Source organism: Hemitrygon akajei, chromosome 2 (genome assembly GCF_048418815.1).
Source record: "Hemitrygon akajei chromosome 2, sHemAka1.3, whole genome shotgun sequence".
NCBI lineage: Eukaryota > Metazoa > Chordata > Chondrichthyes > Myliobatiformes > Dasyatidae > Hemitrygon > Hemitrygon akajei.
The window spans coordinates 193,193,486-193,205,496 of NC_133125.1; the positions used below are offsets into that span (position 1 = coordinate 193,193,486).

At 45.3% G+C, this 12,011-nt stretch overlaps 1 protein-coding gene across 1 annotated transcript in view; it reads left to right on the forward strand.

The window, feature by feature from the left end:
• Positions 1-11,339, forward strand: part of LOC140719562 (carnitine O-acetyltransferase-like) — a 56,670-nt gene extending 45,331 nt beyond the window's left edge. Inside the window, exons 13-15 of the mRNA XM_073034274.1 lie at positions 4,176-4,238; positions 9,996-10,133; positions 10,696-11,339. Coding sequence (XP_072890375.1) covers positions 4,176-4,238; positions 9,996-10,133; positions 10,696-10,911 — 417 coding nt within the window. The 3' untranslated portion in view covers positions 10,912-11,339. The remainder of the gene's footprint in view (positions 1-4,175; positions 4,239-9,995; positions 10,134-10,695) is intronic.
• The last annotated feature ends 672 nt before the right edge of the window (positions 11,340-12,011 follow it).

Consider the following 12,011-nt stretch of genomic DNA (forward strand, 5'->3'; position numbering starts at 1 on the left):
CACTCGGTTCGATGTCGCTAACTCTGAGCCTCCGAGGAAAGCCACCGCTACAACCTGCAGCCTGGTCATCTCTGAGGCTGAGGTACGCAGATGTTTCCAACGAGAGGACAGTCGTAGGTCTGCGGGACCGAATGGCATCCCAGGGCGAGTACTCGGGATGTGCGCAGCACAACTGGCAGGTGTGTTTACAGATGTTTTAAATCTCTACTTCTCCCAGTGCAAATTATCCACCATGTCCTTGTACCGAAAAAGACCAAGGTAACATGTCTGAATGACTGGCGTCCTGTCGCACCCACCCACACTGGACCCCCTACAATTTACCTACTGACTCAACCGATCGACAGATGACGCAATAGCCACAGCTCTACACACTGTCCTTACACATCTGGAGAAGGATGCTTATGTGAGAATGCTGTTATTGGACTACAGTTCAGCATTCAACACCCTAGTTCCATCCAGGCTCGACAAGAAGCTCAAAGACCTCAGCCTTCATCCTGCCTTGTGCAGCTGGATCCTGGACTTCCTGTCAGATCGCCGGCAGGTGATAAAAGTAGGTTCCCTCACCTCCACCCCCTGACTCAAAACAGGTGCCCCTCAGGGCTGTGTACCAAGTCCCCTCCTTTACTCCCTGTATACCCTTGACTGTATCAACACCCACAACTCCAATCTGCTAATTAAATTGGCTGACGACACTACATTGATTGGCCTTATCTCAAATAATAATGAGGTGACGTACAGGGAAGAACACATCTCTCTGACAGAGTGGTGTCAAGAAATCAACCTCTCCCTCAATGTCGCAAAAACAAAGGAGCTGGTTGTGGATTACAGGAGGAATCGAGTTGGGCTAACCCCTATTGACATCAATGGATCTGGGGTTGCGAGGCTGAACAGTTTTAAGTTCCTCAATCTACACATCACCGAGGATCTCACATGGCCTGTCCACACCAGCTGTGTGGTGAAAAAGACACAACAGCACCTCTTTCACCTCAGACGGTTGAGGAAGTTTGGTGTGGATCCCCCAAATCCTAAGAACTTTCTACAGGGGCACAATGGAGAGCGTCCTGACTGGCTGCATCACTGCCTGGAACGGGAACTGTACCTCCTTTAATCGCAGGACTCTGCAGAGAGTGGTGCGGACAGCCCAGTGCATCTGTGGTCGTGAACTTCCCATGAGTCAAGGTGTATAAAAAAAGGACGCACAGGATCATCGGGGACCCAAGCCATCCCAAACACAGTCTATTCCAGCTGCTACCATCCGGGAAACAGTACCACAGCATAAGAGCCAGGACCAACAGGCTCCGGGACAGCTTCTTCCACCAGGCCATCAGACTGATGAAGTCAAACTGATTTGAGTGTACTCTATATTACATTAACTGTTCTGTTTATTATAAATTACTATGATTGCACATTGAACATTTAGATGGAGACGTAACATAAAGGTTTTTTACTCCTCATGTATGTGAAGGACATAAGAAATAAAGTCAGAGACTCCTTATAGGAATTGAACTCCAAACTCTACCCCGGGCTGCCGTAGTGTTGTGCTAACTGTTCCGCTACCGATTAGACCCAAGAGTGAGTTTTGAAGAGAACTGAAGAGGCTGTGGTTGGCCAATTGTTGATTTTAAACCTGCGGTTGATAGATTTCCAATAACAAAATATGTTCAGCGTTGCAGGAAGAGATGAGGCCTTTGGGACCAGTCATGATCCCAGTCAATAATGGTGCAGGTAGAGTAACTGGAAACTCCTCCTGTTTCTATGTTTCAAAGCACCTCGCTGCATTTACTTTCACAAATTAAATAGACACCACCTGGTCGATGAAAGCAACTTCATTATTCCTTTCTGGTTGCACTGTTTGTTTATTTTGTAGTTTATCGTAATTTTTAATTCTTTGCACTGTTTGGGTACACGTACACAAACTGCTGCACAAGTCGGTAGGGTGGTTTCAGAAATCTTCAGGAGAAAATTGAGTGAGCAATTGTTAAAAATCGCTGAGGGAAAACCAATTAGATTATATCTAATGGGATAGAAATTCTATTGTATCGTGTAATATGTTCAGTAACTGTGTTTTAAATCAGACGTATCAATGGGTGATAATACTCAGTAGTAATGTGAACAGCAACCATGCTCAATTAGCAAACTTCACAACTCCAACCACTCCCTCAGTGCAGCACACTGTGACCTCTTTGCGCTACAATGGACTTCCTTTTCTTATCTTCTTGTTCTATTCTCCTGTAATATGATATAACTTGTATTTAATTTGTATTCTTTCCTGCGAATGTTTTGTCTCTGATGCCTTGTGCCTGTGATAACTGCTACAAGTATGCTTTTCACTGGGGCTGTGCCTACGTGTACTTGTGCACATGACGGTAAACTCGACCTTGACTTTAAGAAAGTGGTTTGCAATTAGTATCAAATGAGGCAGTGTCACAATTGGCATCCCTGTGAAACTCTGGTGGAAATATAAACTCAGTCACTGTTTCTTATCACTGTCTTGTGAAATTTGCTTCAAAACACTGCAGTTCAGTACAGCCCCTTCGTGCCGATCCTTCGACCTTCTCGAAGATCAGTCTAACCTTCCCTCCTACACAGCCCTGCGTTTTTCTCTCACCCACGAGCATCTTCAATGTCCCTAATGGTTCTGCCTCTACTATCGCCCTAGCATTACATTCCATGCACCCCCCACTCTGTGTTTTTAAAAACAACTGCCCCTGACATCCCCCTTCCACACTTTCTCCCAATCACCTTAAAATTACGTCCTTAATAGTAGGCCGTAAGACATTGGAGTAGAATTATGCTACGGTATTTGGCCAATTGAGTCTTCTCCACAGATATTAGCCATTTCTACTTCTGGGAAAAAGGTCTCTGTCTGTCCACTCTATCTATGACACCTCCCTCAAATCACCTCACATCCTCCTTCACTCCATAAAAAGATGAGCCCTAGCTTGCTCAACTTGCCCTCTCTAATCCAAACAAGAGAAAATCTGCAGATGCTGGAAATGCAAGCAACACACACAGAAGGCTGGAGGAGCTCAGCAGGACAGGAAGCATCTACAGAAAAGAGTACAGTAGTCGACATTTCGGGCCGAGACCCTTCTCCACTCCTGATGAAGGGTTTCACCCAGAATCATCGACTGGACTCTTTTTCAGAGAAGCTGCCTGGCCTGCTGAGTTCCTCCAGCACTCTGTGTGTGTTGCTGTTTAAACCAGGCAGTATTCTGGTAAATCTCCTCTTCCATATCCTTGCGATAATGAGGCAACCAGAACCGAACACTATCCTCCAAGAGTGGACCAATCAGAGTTGCAGCATTACCTCACTCAATACTTTATACACCCCCACCCATCACCATCCTAGCGGGAAGAATTGGCTAGGGAGAGAAAGGAACTTCAGACCCAAATATGTTTGGACTGGAGAGTAGGAGAGGACAGTTCTAATGCTTCATTCACGGTGAAGGTGAGAGATCAAGATTCGAACTTGTTTAATGCCATTCTTCAGTACACAAATGTAAAGGAGAATAAAATGTTTGTTACTGACGCAGTATGAAAAACACGGTAAGCATAAAGAACATGATAAAAACAATAAATATAAATACATAAGAATGCTTATATACATATGTTGAGTGGATTTAGATGAAATGACACCAGGCACAGGAGTGTGTACATAATGTGACTCTATGATGGGCAATGATAAAGTAGTGGTGATGGGGGGTTTGGAGGAGTGGGTTAGGGAGTGGAGGTGTTAGGGAGTTGGAGGTTTCCCCAAGCGTTACTGCTTGGGGTAAGTTACTGTTTTTGATTTCCTGGCATGGATGCTACATAGCCTCCTAGTTGATGGGAGTGGGGCAAACAGTCCATGAGCGGGGTGGGTGGGGTCCTTGGAACCGTTCTGTATTTACATCATGGATGGTGGTGCCAGTGATGTGTCTGGGCCATTTTGGCTACCCGTTACAGAGCCCTCCTGACTGCCACAGCAGTTTGCAACTTGTTGGGATGGTCTTTTCTGGGCATCAATATAATGACGTGAGTTTAGATGTGCAGAGTCCAGCTCTCTTCAGAAAGATGGACTGATTTCATGAGTTTTACAATCAGGCATAAATGAATTGCAAAGTTACAGAACACCATTTTCCCCAAATATACTGTGCCACAGTGATTAATATGGCAAACCTTTCTTCCCTCAGGCACACCAGAAGTTAGCAGCCCTGAGGAAGGCCATTGACTGCCATAGTGCGTATACTGACATGGTAAGACACCACCAGGGTAAGCTGCTTCCAACCATTCAGTCTGGTTTTCCCTTTCTTGCTGCTGTTTGGTGACCAAACTGCCTGAGACTATTTGCTCATCACTCCCCTCTAGTCCCTCTCCTCCTCTCCCATGGTCCACTGTCTCCTCCTGTCAGATTCCTTCTTCTTCAGCCCTTTACCTCTTCCACCTATCCCCTCGCAGCTTCTCACTTCATTTCCACACCTCCACCCACCTTCCACTCACCTGCTCTCGCGTACTACCTGCCAGCTAGTCTTCCTCCTGCTCCCCCCCCCCCCCCATCCCAACCTTCTTATTCTGGTTTCTTCCCCCTTCCTTCCCAGTCCTGATGAAGGGTCCCAGCTTGAAGCATCGACTGTTCATTCATTTCCATAGATGCACCCTGACCTGCTGAGTTCCTCCAGCACTTTGTGCGTGTGCGTGATGCTTCGTCTGTCCAGCAAGTGCAGACTGTTTTTCAGATGCTTTTCCTGTTGCTATTGGGCAAGTCGATTGAGCTTCAGAACCCGGTTTAAACTCACTGGCATGTGTTGTTTTGCAGCATCGGTACATTACAATAAATCACAGTACTGTTTATGTATAAAATTAATTAAGTAGTGCAAAAAAAGAGCAAAAAGATTAAGAGAAAAAATAGCAAGGTTGTGTACACGTTTCTTTGTCCTTTCGGAAAACTGATGACGGGGGAAGAAGCTGTTCCTAAAACGTTGAGTGTTTGTCTTCAGGCTCCTGTACCACCTGCTTGCTGCTGGCAATGAGAAGGGAGCGTGTCCTGGGGGATGCCACCTTGTCGAGGCATCACCTTTTGACGATGCTGGGAAGTCATTGCCCATGATGCAGCTGGATGAGTTTACAACTTCCTGCAGCTTTTTCCAATCCTGTGCAGTGGCCCCTCCCTACCAGTTAGAATGCTCTCCACGCTATATCTGTAGAAACTTGCGAGAGGCTTTAGCTGCTATCATGCCTTCTTTATAATTGCATCAATATGTTGGGCCCAGGAACTTGAAGCTGCTCAGTCTTTCCATTGCTGGTCCCTGCAGTCGAGATTCTCCTGTCTGGCTGCATCATCGTGTGGTACGGAAGCTGCGAGGACCCCTCCCACCCATCCCACAATCTCTTTGATCCACCAGTGCCAGTCATTAAGGAGGATCAGGAGCATCAGGAAAAGCACTGTAAGACTGGGTAGCAGGTCCTTCTCTCAGGCTGTGAGACTAACGTACACCCTACCACCACTGAGGTTTCATCACTAGGACGCAAGCTGCCTACTGTTTATGTGTGCTGAGCATTTCGGATTAGATTTTATTATTTACGGTAATATTTTGGTGTATGTACTGTGTGTGGTATATGTTTTGTGGGTGCACTGTGGTCCACAGCAATGTTTCATTTGGTTGTATATATGTGCAGTCCATATAACCATATAACAATCACAGCACGGAAACAGGCCATTCCGGCCCTCCTAGTCCGTGCCGAACTCTTAATCTCACCTAGTCCCACCTACCCGCACTCAGCCCATAACCCTCCACTCCTGTCCTGTCCATATACCTATCCAATTTTACCTTAAATGACACAACTGAACTGGCCTCTACTACTTCTACAGGAAGCTCATTCCACACAGCTATCACTCTCTGAGTAAAGAAATACCCCCTCGTGTTTCCCTTAAACTTTTGCCCCCTAACTCTCAAATCATATCCTCTCGTTTGAATCTCCCCTACTCTCAATGGAAACAGCCTATTCACGTCAACTCTATCTATCCCTCTCAACATTTTAAATACCTCGATCAAATCCCCCCTCAACCTCCTACGCTCCAATGAATAGAGACCTAACTTGTTCAACCTTTCTCTGTAACTTAAGTGCTGAAACCCAGGTAACATCCTAGTAAATCGTCTCTGCACTCTCTCTAATTTATTGATATCTTTCCTATAATTCGGTGACCAGAACTGTACACAATATTCCAAATTTGGCCTTACCAATGCCTTGTACAATTTTAACATTACATCCCAACTTCTGTACTCAATGCTCTGATTTATAAAGGCCAGCGTTCCAAAAGCCTTCTTCACCACCCTATCTACATGAGACTCCACTTTCAGGGAACTATGCACTGTTATTCCTAGATCTCTCTGTTCCACTGCATTCCTCAATGCCCTACCATTTACCCTGTATGTTCTATTTGGATTATTCCTGCCAAAATGTAGAACCTCACACTTCTCAGCATTAAACTCCATCTGCCAACGTTCAACCCATTCTTCTAACCGGCATAAATCTCCCTGCAAGCTTTGAAAACCCACCTCATTATCCACAACACCTCCTACCTTAGTATCATCAGCATACTTAATAATCCAATTTACCACCCCATCATCCAGATCATTTATGTATATTACAAACAACATTGGGCCCAAAACAGATCCCTGAGGCACCCCGCTAGTCACCGGCCTCCATCCCAATAAACAATTATCCACCACTACTCTCTGGCATCTCCCATCTAGCCACTGTTGAATCCATTTTATTACTCCAGCATTAATACCTAACGACTGAACCTTCTTAACTAACCTTCCATGTGGAACTTTGTCAAAGGCCTTGCTGAAGTCCATATAGACTACATCCACTGCCTTACCCACGTCAACATTCCTCGTAACTACTTCAAAAAATTCAATAAGGTTTGTCAAACATGACCTTCCACACACAAATCCATGCTGGCTACTCCTAATCAGATCCTGTCTATCCAGATAATTACAAATACTATCTCTAAGAATACTTTCCATTAATTTACCCACCACTGATGTCAAACTGACAGGTCTATAAGTGCCAGGCTTACTTCTAGAACCCTTTTTAAACAATGGAACCACATGAGCAATACGCCAATCCTCCGGCACAATCCCCATTTCTAATGACATCTGAAAGATAACAATGATAACAGTCAGATGACAATGAACTTGAACTTGCAGGTGAGGTGTTGCCTCACCTGGAAGGACAGTTTTAAACCCTCAGTGGAGGTGACGGGAGGAAGTGGGAAGCATCCTAAAATGTTGGGTGTGCATTTTCAGGCTCTTGTGCCCCCTACCTGATGCTTGCCACGAGAGTAGGGCATGTCCTGGGTGATGGGTCCTTAAAGATGGATGCCCTCTTTTAGGGGCATTGTCTTTTGCAGATATTCTCAGTGGTGAGGAGGCTCGTGCTCATGATGGAGCTGGCCGAGTTTACAAACCCTCTGCAGCATCTTCCGATCCCGTGCATTAGAGCTACCATACCAAACGGTAATGCAATCAGTCGATTGCTCTCCACGGTACATCTGTAGAAATTTGCTAGAGTCATTGGTGACATAGCAAATCTCCTCAAACTCCTAATTAAGTACAGTATAGTTGTTGGTGTGCCTTCTTTATGATTCTGTCAATGTGTTGGGCCTGGGACAGATCCTCTGAGACATTGGGCCCGGGACAGATCCCCTGAGATCGGCCGCCTGTGGCAACAAATTCCAAAGATTCACCACTCTCTGGCTAAAGAAATTTCTACTCATCTCCGTTCTAAAAGCACAAGCTCCTAATTTTGAGGCTGTGTCCTCTGGTCTTAGACTCTCTGACCATAGGAAACATCCTCTCCACATCCACTCTGTCAAGAGTGAGGCCACCCCTCATTCTTCTGAATTCCAGGGAGTAGAGGCCCAGAGCCATCAAACGCTCCTCAAATAACAAGCCTCTCAATCCCAGAATCATTTTCTCGAACCTGCTTTGAACGCTCTCCGGTGTCATCACATCCTTTCTCAGATAAGGGACTCAAACCTGCTCACAATACTCTAAGTGAGGCCCCACCAGTGCTTTATAAAGCCGCAACTTTACATCTTTGCTTTTGTATTCTCGTCCTCTTGATATGAATGTTGACATCACACTTGCCTTCCTCACCACCAACCCAACCTGCGTATTGATCTTGTTCAGGGTATCAAGGGATATGGGGAGAAAGCCGGAAATTGGAACTAGATGGGAGAATAGTTTAGCTCATGGTGGACTGGCGGAGCAGACCCAATGGGCCGAACGGCCTACTTCTGCTCCTCTGTCTTGTGATCTTGTGAACTTTTAGAGTTTCCTGCACGAAGTCCCTTTGTAGAAGGATTTCCCATAGCTGATTCCACACCGGTTTTGTTTTACCAGTGAGGGTTGTTAGCCCTGAGTTGCCAAACCTGGAGGGCCGATGGGCCACTCTGTGTCTGGCCTTTATCCTTTGACCTGTGACCCTACCAAGAGCCAAAGCGTAAAGCCCTGACTCCAGCCAACACAGCTCAGGGTCATGGAGACACATGAGCCTTCAAAGCATAACAAGGTTGTGGTCCATAAGACATAAGATATAAGATATAGGAGCAGAAATAGGCCATTCGGCCCATCGAGTCTTCTCCACCATTCAATCATGCGCTGATCCAATTCTTCCTGTCATCCCCACTCCTCTGCCTTCTCCCCATACCCCCTTGGAGGATTAGAGTTGAATTGAATTGAATTAACTTCATTTCTTACATCCATACGTGAGAAGTAAAAGTCTCTATGCTATGTCTCCATCTAAATGTGCAATGTGCAATTATAGTAATTTATAATAAATAGAATAGTCAATGTTATATGGAGTATATTCAAGTCAGCATAAATTAATCAGTCTGATGGCCTGGTGGAAGAAGCTGTCCTGGAGCCTGTTGGTCCTGGCTTTTATGCTGTGGTACCGTTTCCCGGATGGTAGCAGATGGAACAGATTGTGATTGGGATGCTTGGGTCCCCAGTGATCCTACAGGCCCTTTTTACACACCTGTCCATGTAAAAGTCCTGAATCATGAGAACTTCTCAACCACAGATGCACTGGGCTGTCCGCACCACTCTCTGCAGAATCCTGTGATTAAGGGAGGTACAGTTTCCATACCAGTCAGGATGATCTCAATTCTGCCCCAGTATGAAGTTCTTAGGATTTGGGGATCCATACCAAACTTCCTCAACTGTCTGAGGTGAAAGAGGCACTGTTCTGCCTTTTTCACCACACAGCTGGTGTGTACAGGCCACGTGAGAGCCTGGATGCTGAGGAACCTGAAGCTGTTTACCCTCTCAACCCCAGATCCACTGATGTCAATAGGGGTTAGCCCGTCTCCATTCCTCCTGTAATTCACAACCAGCTCCTTTGTTTTTGTGACATTGAGGGAGAGGTTGTTTTCTTGACACCACTGTGTCAGAGAGATGACTTCTTCCCTGTAGGGTACCTCGTTATTGTTTGAAATAAGTCCAATCAATGTAGTGCGTCAGCCAATTTAATTAGCAGATTGGAGCTGTCAGTGGCAATACAGTCAAGGATATACAGGGAGTAAAGGAGGTGACTCAGTTCGCAGCCCTGAGGGGCTCCTGTATTGAGAGTCAGAGGGTTGGAGGTGAGGGAGCCCACTCTTACAACCTGCCGGTGATCTGACAGGAAGTCCAGGATCCAGCTGCACAAGGCAGGGCGAAGGCCGAGGTCTCTGAGCTTCTTTTCAAGCCTGGATGGAATTATGGTGTTGACTGCTGAACTGTAGTCCAAGAACAACATTCTCACATAGGCATCCTTCTCCAGATGTGTAAGGACGGTGTGTAGAGCTGTGGCTATTGCGTCATAAAATATTATTGATACATATAAATAATAGTAGAACAGGATATTATTGATATACAGAATAATAGTAGAACTTAGAATATAATTGAAGCTGTGAACGCCCATGATATGTGTCAAGTGTTCCTGTTTGATTTCACTCGCAGACGTTGAAAGGGATGGCGATTGATCGACACCTGTTGGGGCTGAAGCTGCAGGCTATTGAAGAAGGGTTGAGTGTGCCAGAGATCTTCATGGACACGTCATTTGCTGTGGCAACGCACTGGAGACTCTCTACAGGGCAGGTGTGTCTGGGCTATGAACGGGGAGTTGCACTGCTACCCGTTAGCATCAGGCCTTCATTCCTCTCCACGGATGCTGCCCGACCTGAGTTTCTCAGCATTTTGTGTGTGTTGCTGGAGACCTCCTGTGGTTGCATATCCTTTGATTTTGAGAACCCTCTCTGGGAGGTCTGTGAACAGGTGTGTTCTCATATCAGGAACACTGCTGGACCAGATGTGTTTATGAAATAATTGGCTGGTTTCACGGTTGCATGATGGTCGGTGCGAAAGGTTTATTTTTTATTTGAAGACACAGCACGCTAACACGCTCCTCTGCCCTAAACCGCGCAACCCATTTGCACCCACGTTGCCAATCAACTTGCGTCTTTGAAACATGGGGGGACACCGGAGCACCCAGAGCAAACCCACATGGTCATGGGAAGAACGTACAAACTCTTCAGAGAGAGGGGCAGGAGCTGAACCGGGGTTGCTGGCGCTGTAATAGCAAGAACACTAACCACTTGCTACCGTAGTGCCGTTTGATATTAGAGCGAGTGCTCAATGTTGGAACATTTCTCTTTTATAGGTCTCTGCTAGAGCGGACTGTGTGATGTGTTTCGGCCCCATGGAACCAGACGGGTACGGGGTTTGGTACAATCCTTTGGAAGATCACATCAATTTCTCTGTCTCCGCATTCAATTGCTGTGAAGAGACTAACGCAGAGTCATTTTCAAAATCACTGGAGACGGCCCTCTCAGATTTGCAGAATTTGGTCTTGGGAGCATCTGGTCAGAGTCCATAGAGAGAGTTGGCCAGGAACAGCCAGTCTCCTGTATAAAGTCAGAAATGCAACCATTTACTGCGAGGTCACCGCGGTCTGAACTAACAAGGTTTATTAAGGCTAATTGTCGCTGGATCAGATGTCCCAGCAACTGAACTAATAGTTGGTATTCATAAGTGCGTGATGCAGGAAGCTGTTTACAAGTTTGCTTGCTGTCTCCGTGTTCAAAGTATATTGGTCCCTTAATTTGTTTGATAAATCCTCAGCTGCATTTTTCTGTTACAAATGAAGTGTGTTAGGATGGAAAAGGTATGCCTCGTTTATTATGCATTGCCTTTGACTTCCTTGCGGGAGGTTTATGGGCACCTTCTCTGACAACTCAAGATGTGGAAGTACTGCTTTCACTGCATAGAACACTGTACATGTGGAATAAACCTGTTACAACTATACATCAATTCTGGTTATTTGTTGGATAGCGGATTTACGCACTTTTTACATCCTCTTAATTGTCTTTTTAACTCAGTGCAGTTTCCCAATCAACAAGCCCTATATCTTTATTTCTATTTCCACCATCAGCCACTGTTTACCCCTGTACACAAAGTTCAACGTACATTATTATCAAAGTATGTATACTTTACACAACCTTGAGATTCATCTCCTTACAGGTAGCGACAAAACAAAGAAACACAGTAAAATCCATGAAAAAACCCACAACCCCACCACAAAGACGGTCAAACATCCAACGTGTACAAATCATGAAAACAATAAAAAAACACAGAACATCGGAATCAGGTTTACCATCACCGGCATGCATCGTGAAATGTGTTAACTTGGTAGCAGCAGTACAATGCAATACATAGAGAGAAATATAAATAAATAAATCAATTGCAGTAAGTATAAATGTATATTGAAAAGCTTAAGAATAGTGCAAAAACAGAAATAATATAAATTTTTAAAAAAGTGAAGTAGGGTTCATGGGTATGATGCCCATTTAGGAATCGGATGGCGGAGGGGAAGAAGCTGTTCGCTGAGTGTGTGCCTTCAGGCTTGTGAAACTCCTTCCTACTACTAGACAGGTATATGGAGGAATTTAAGGTGGGGGTTATATGGGAGGCAGGTTT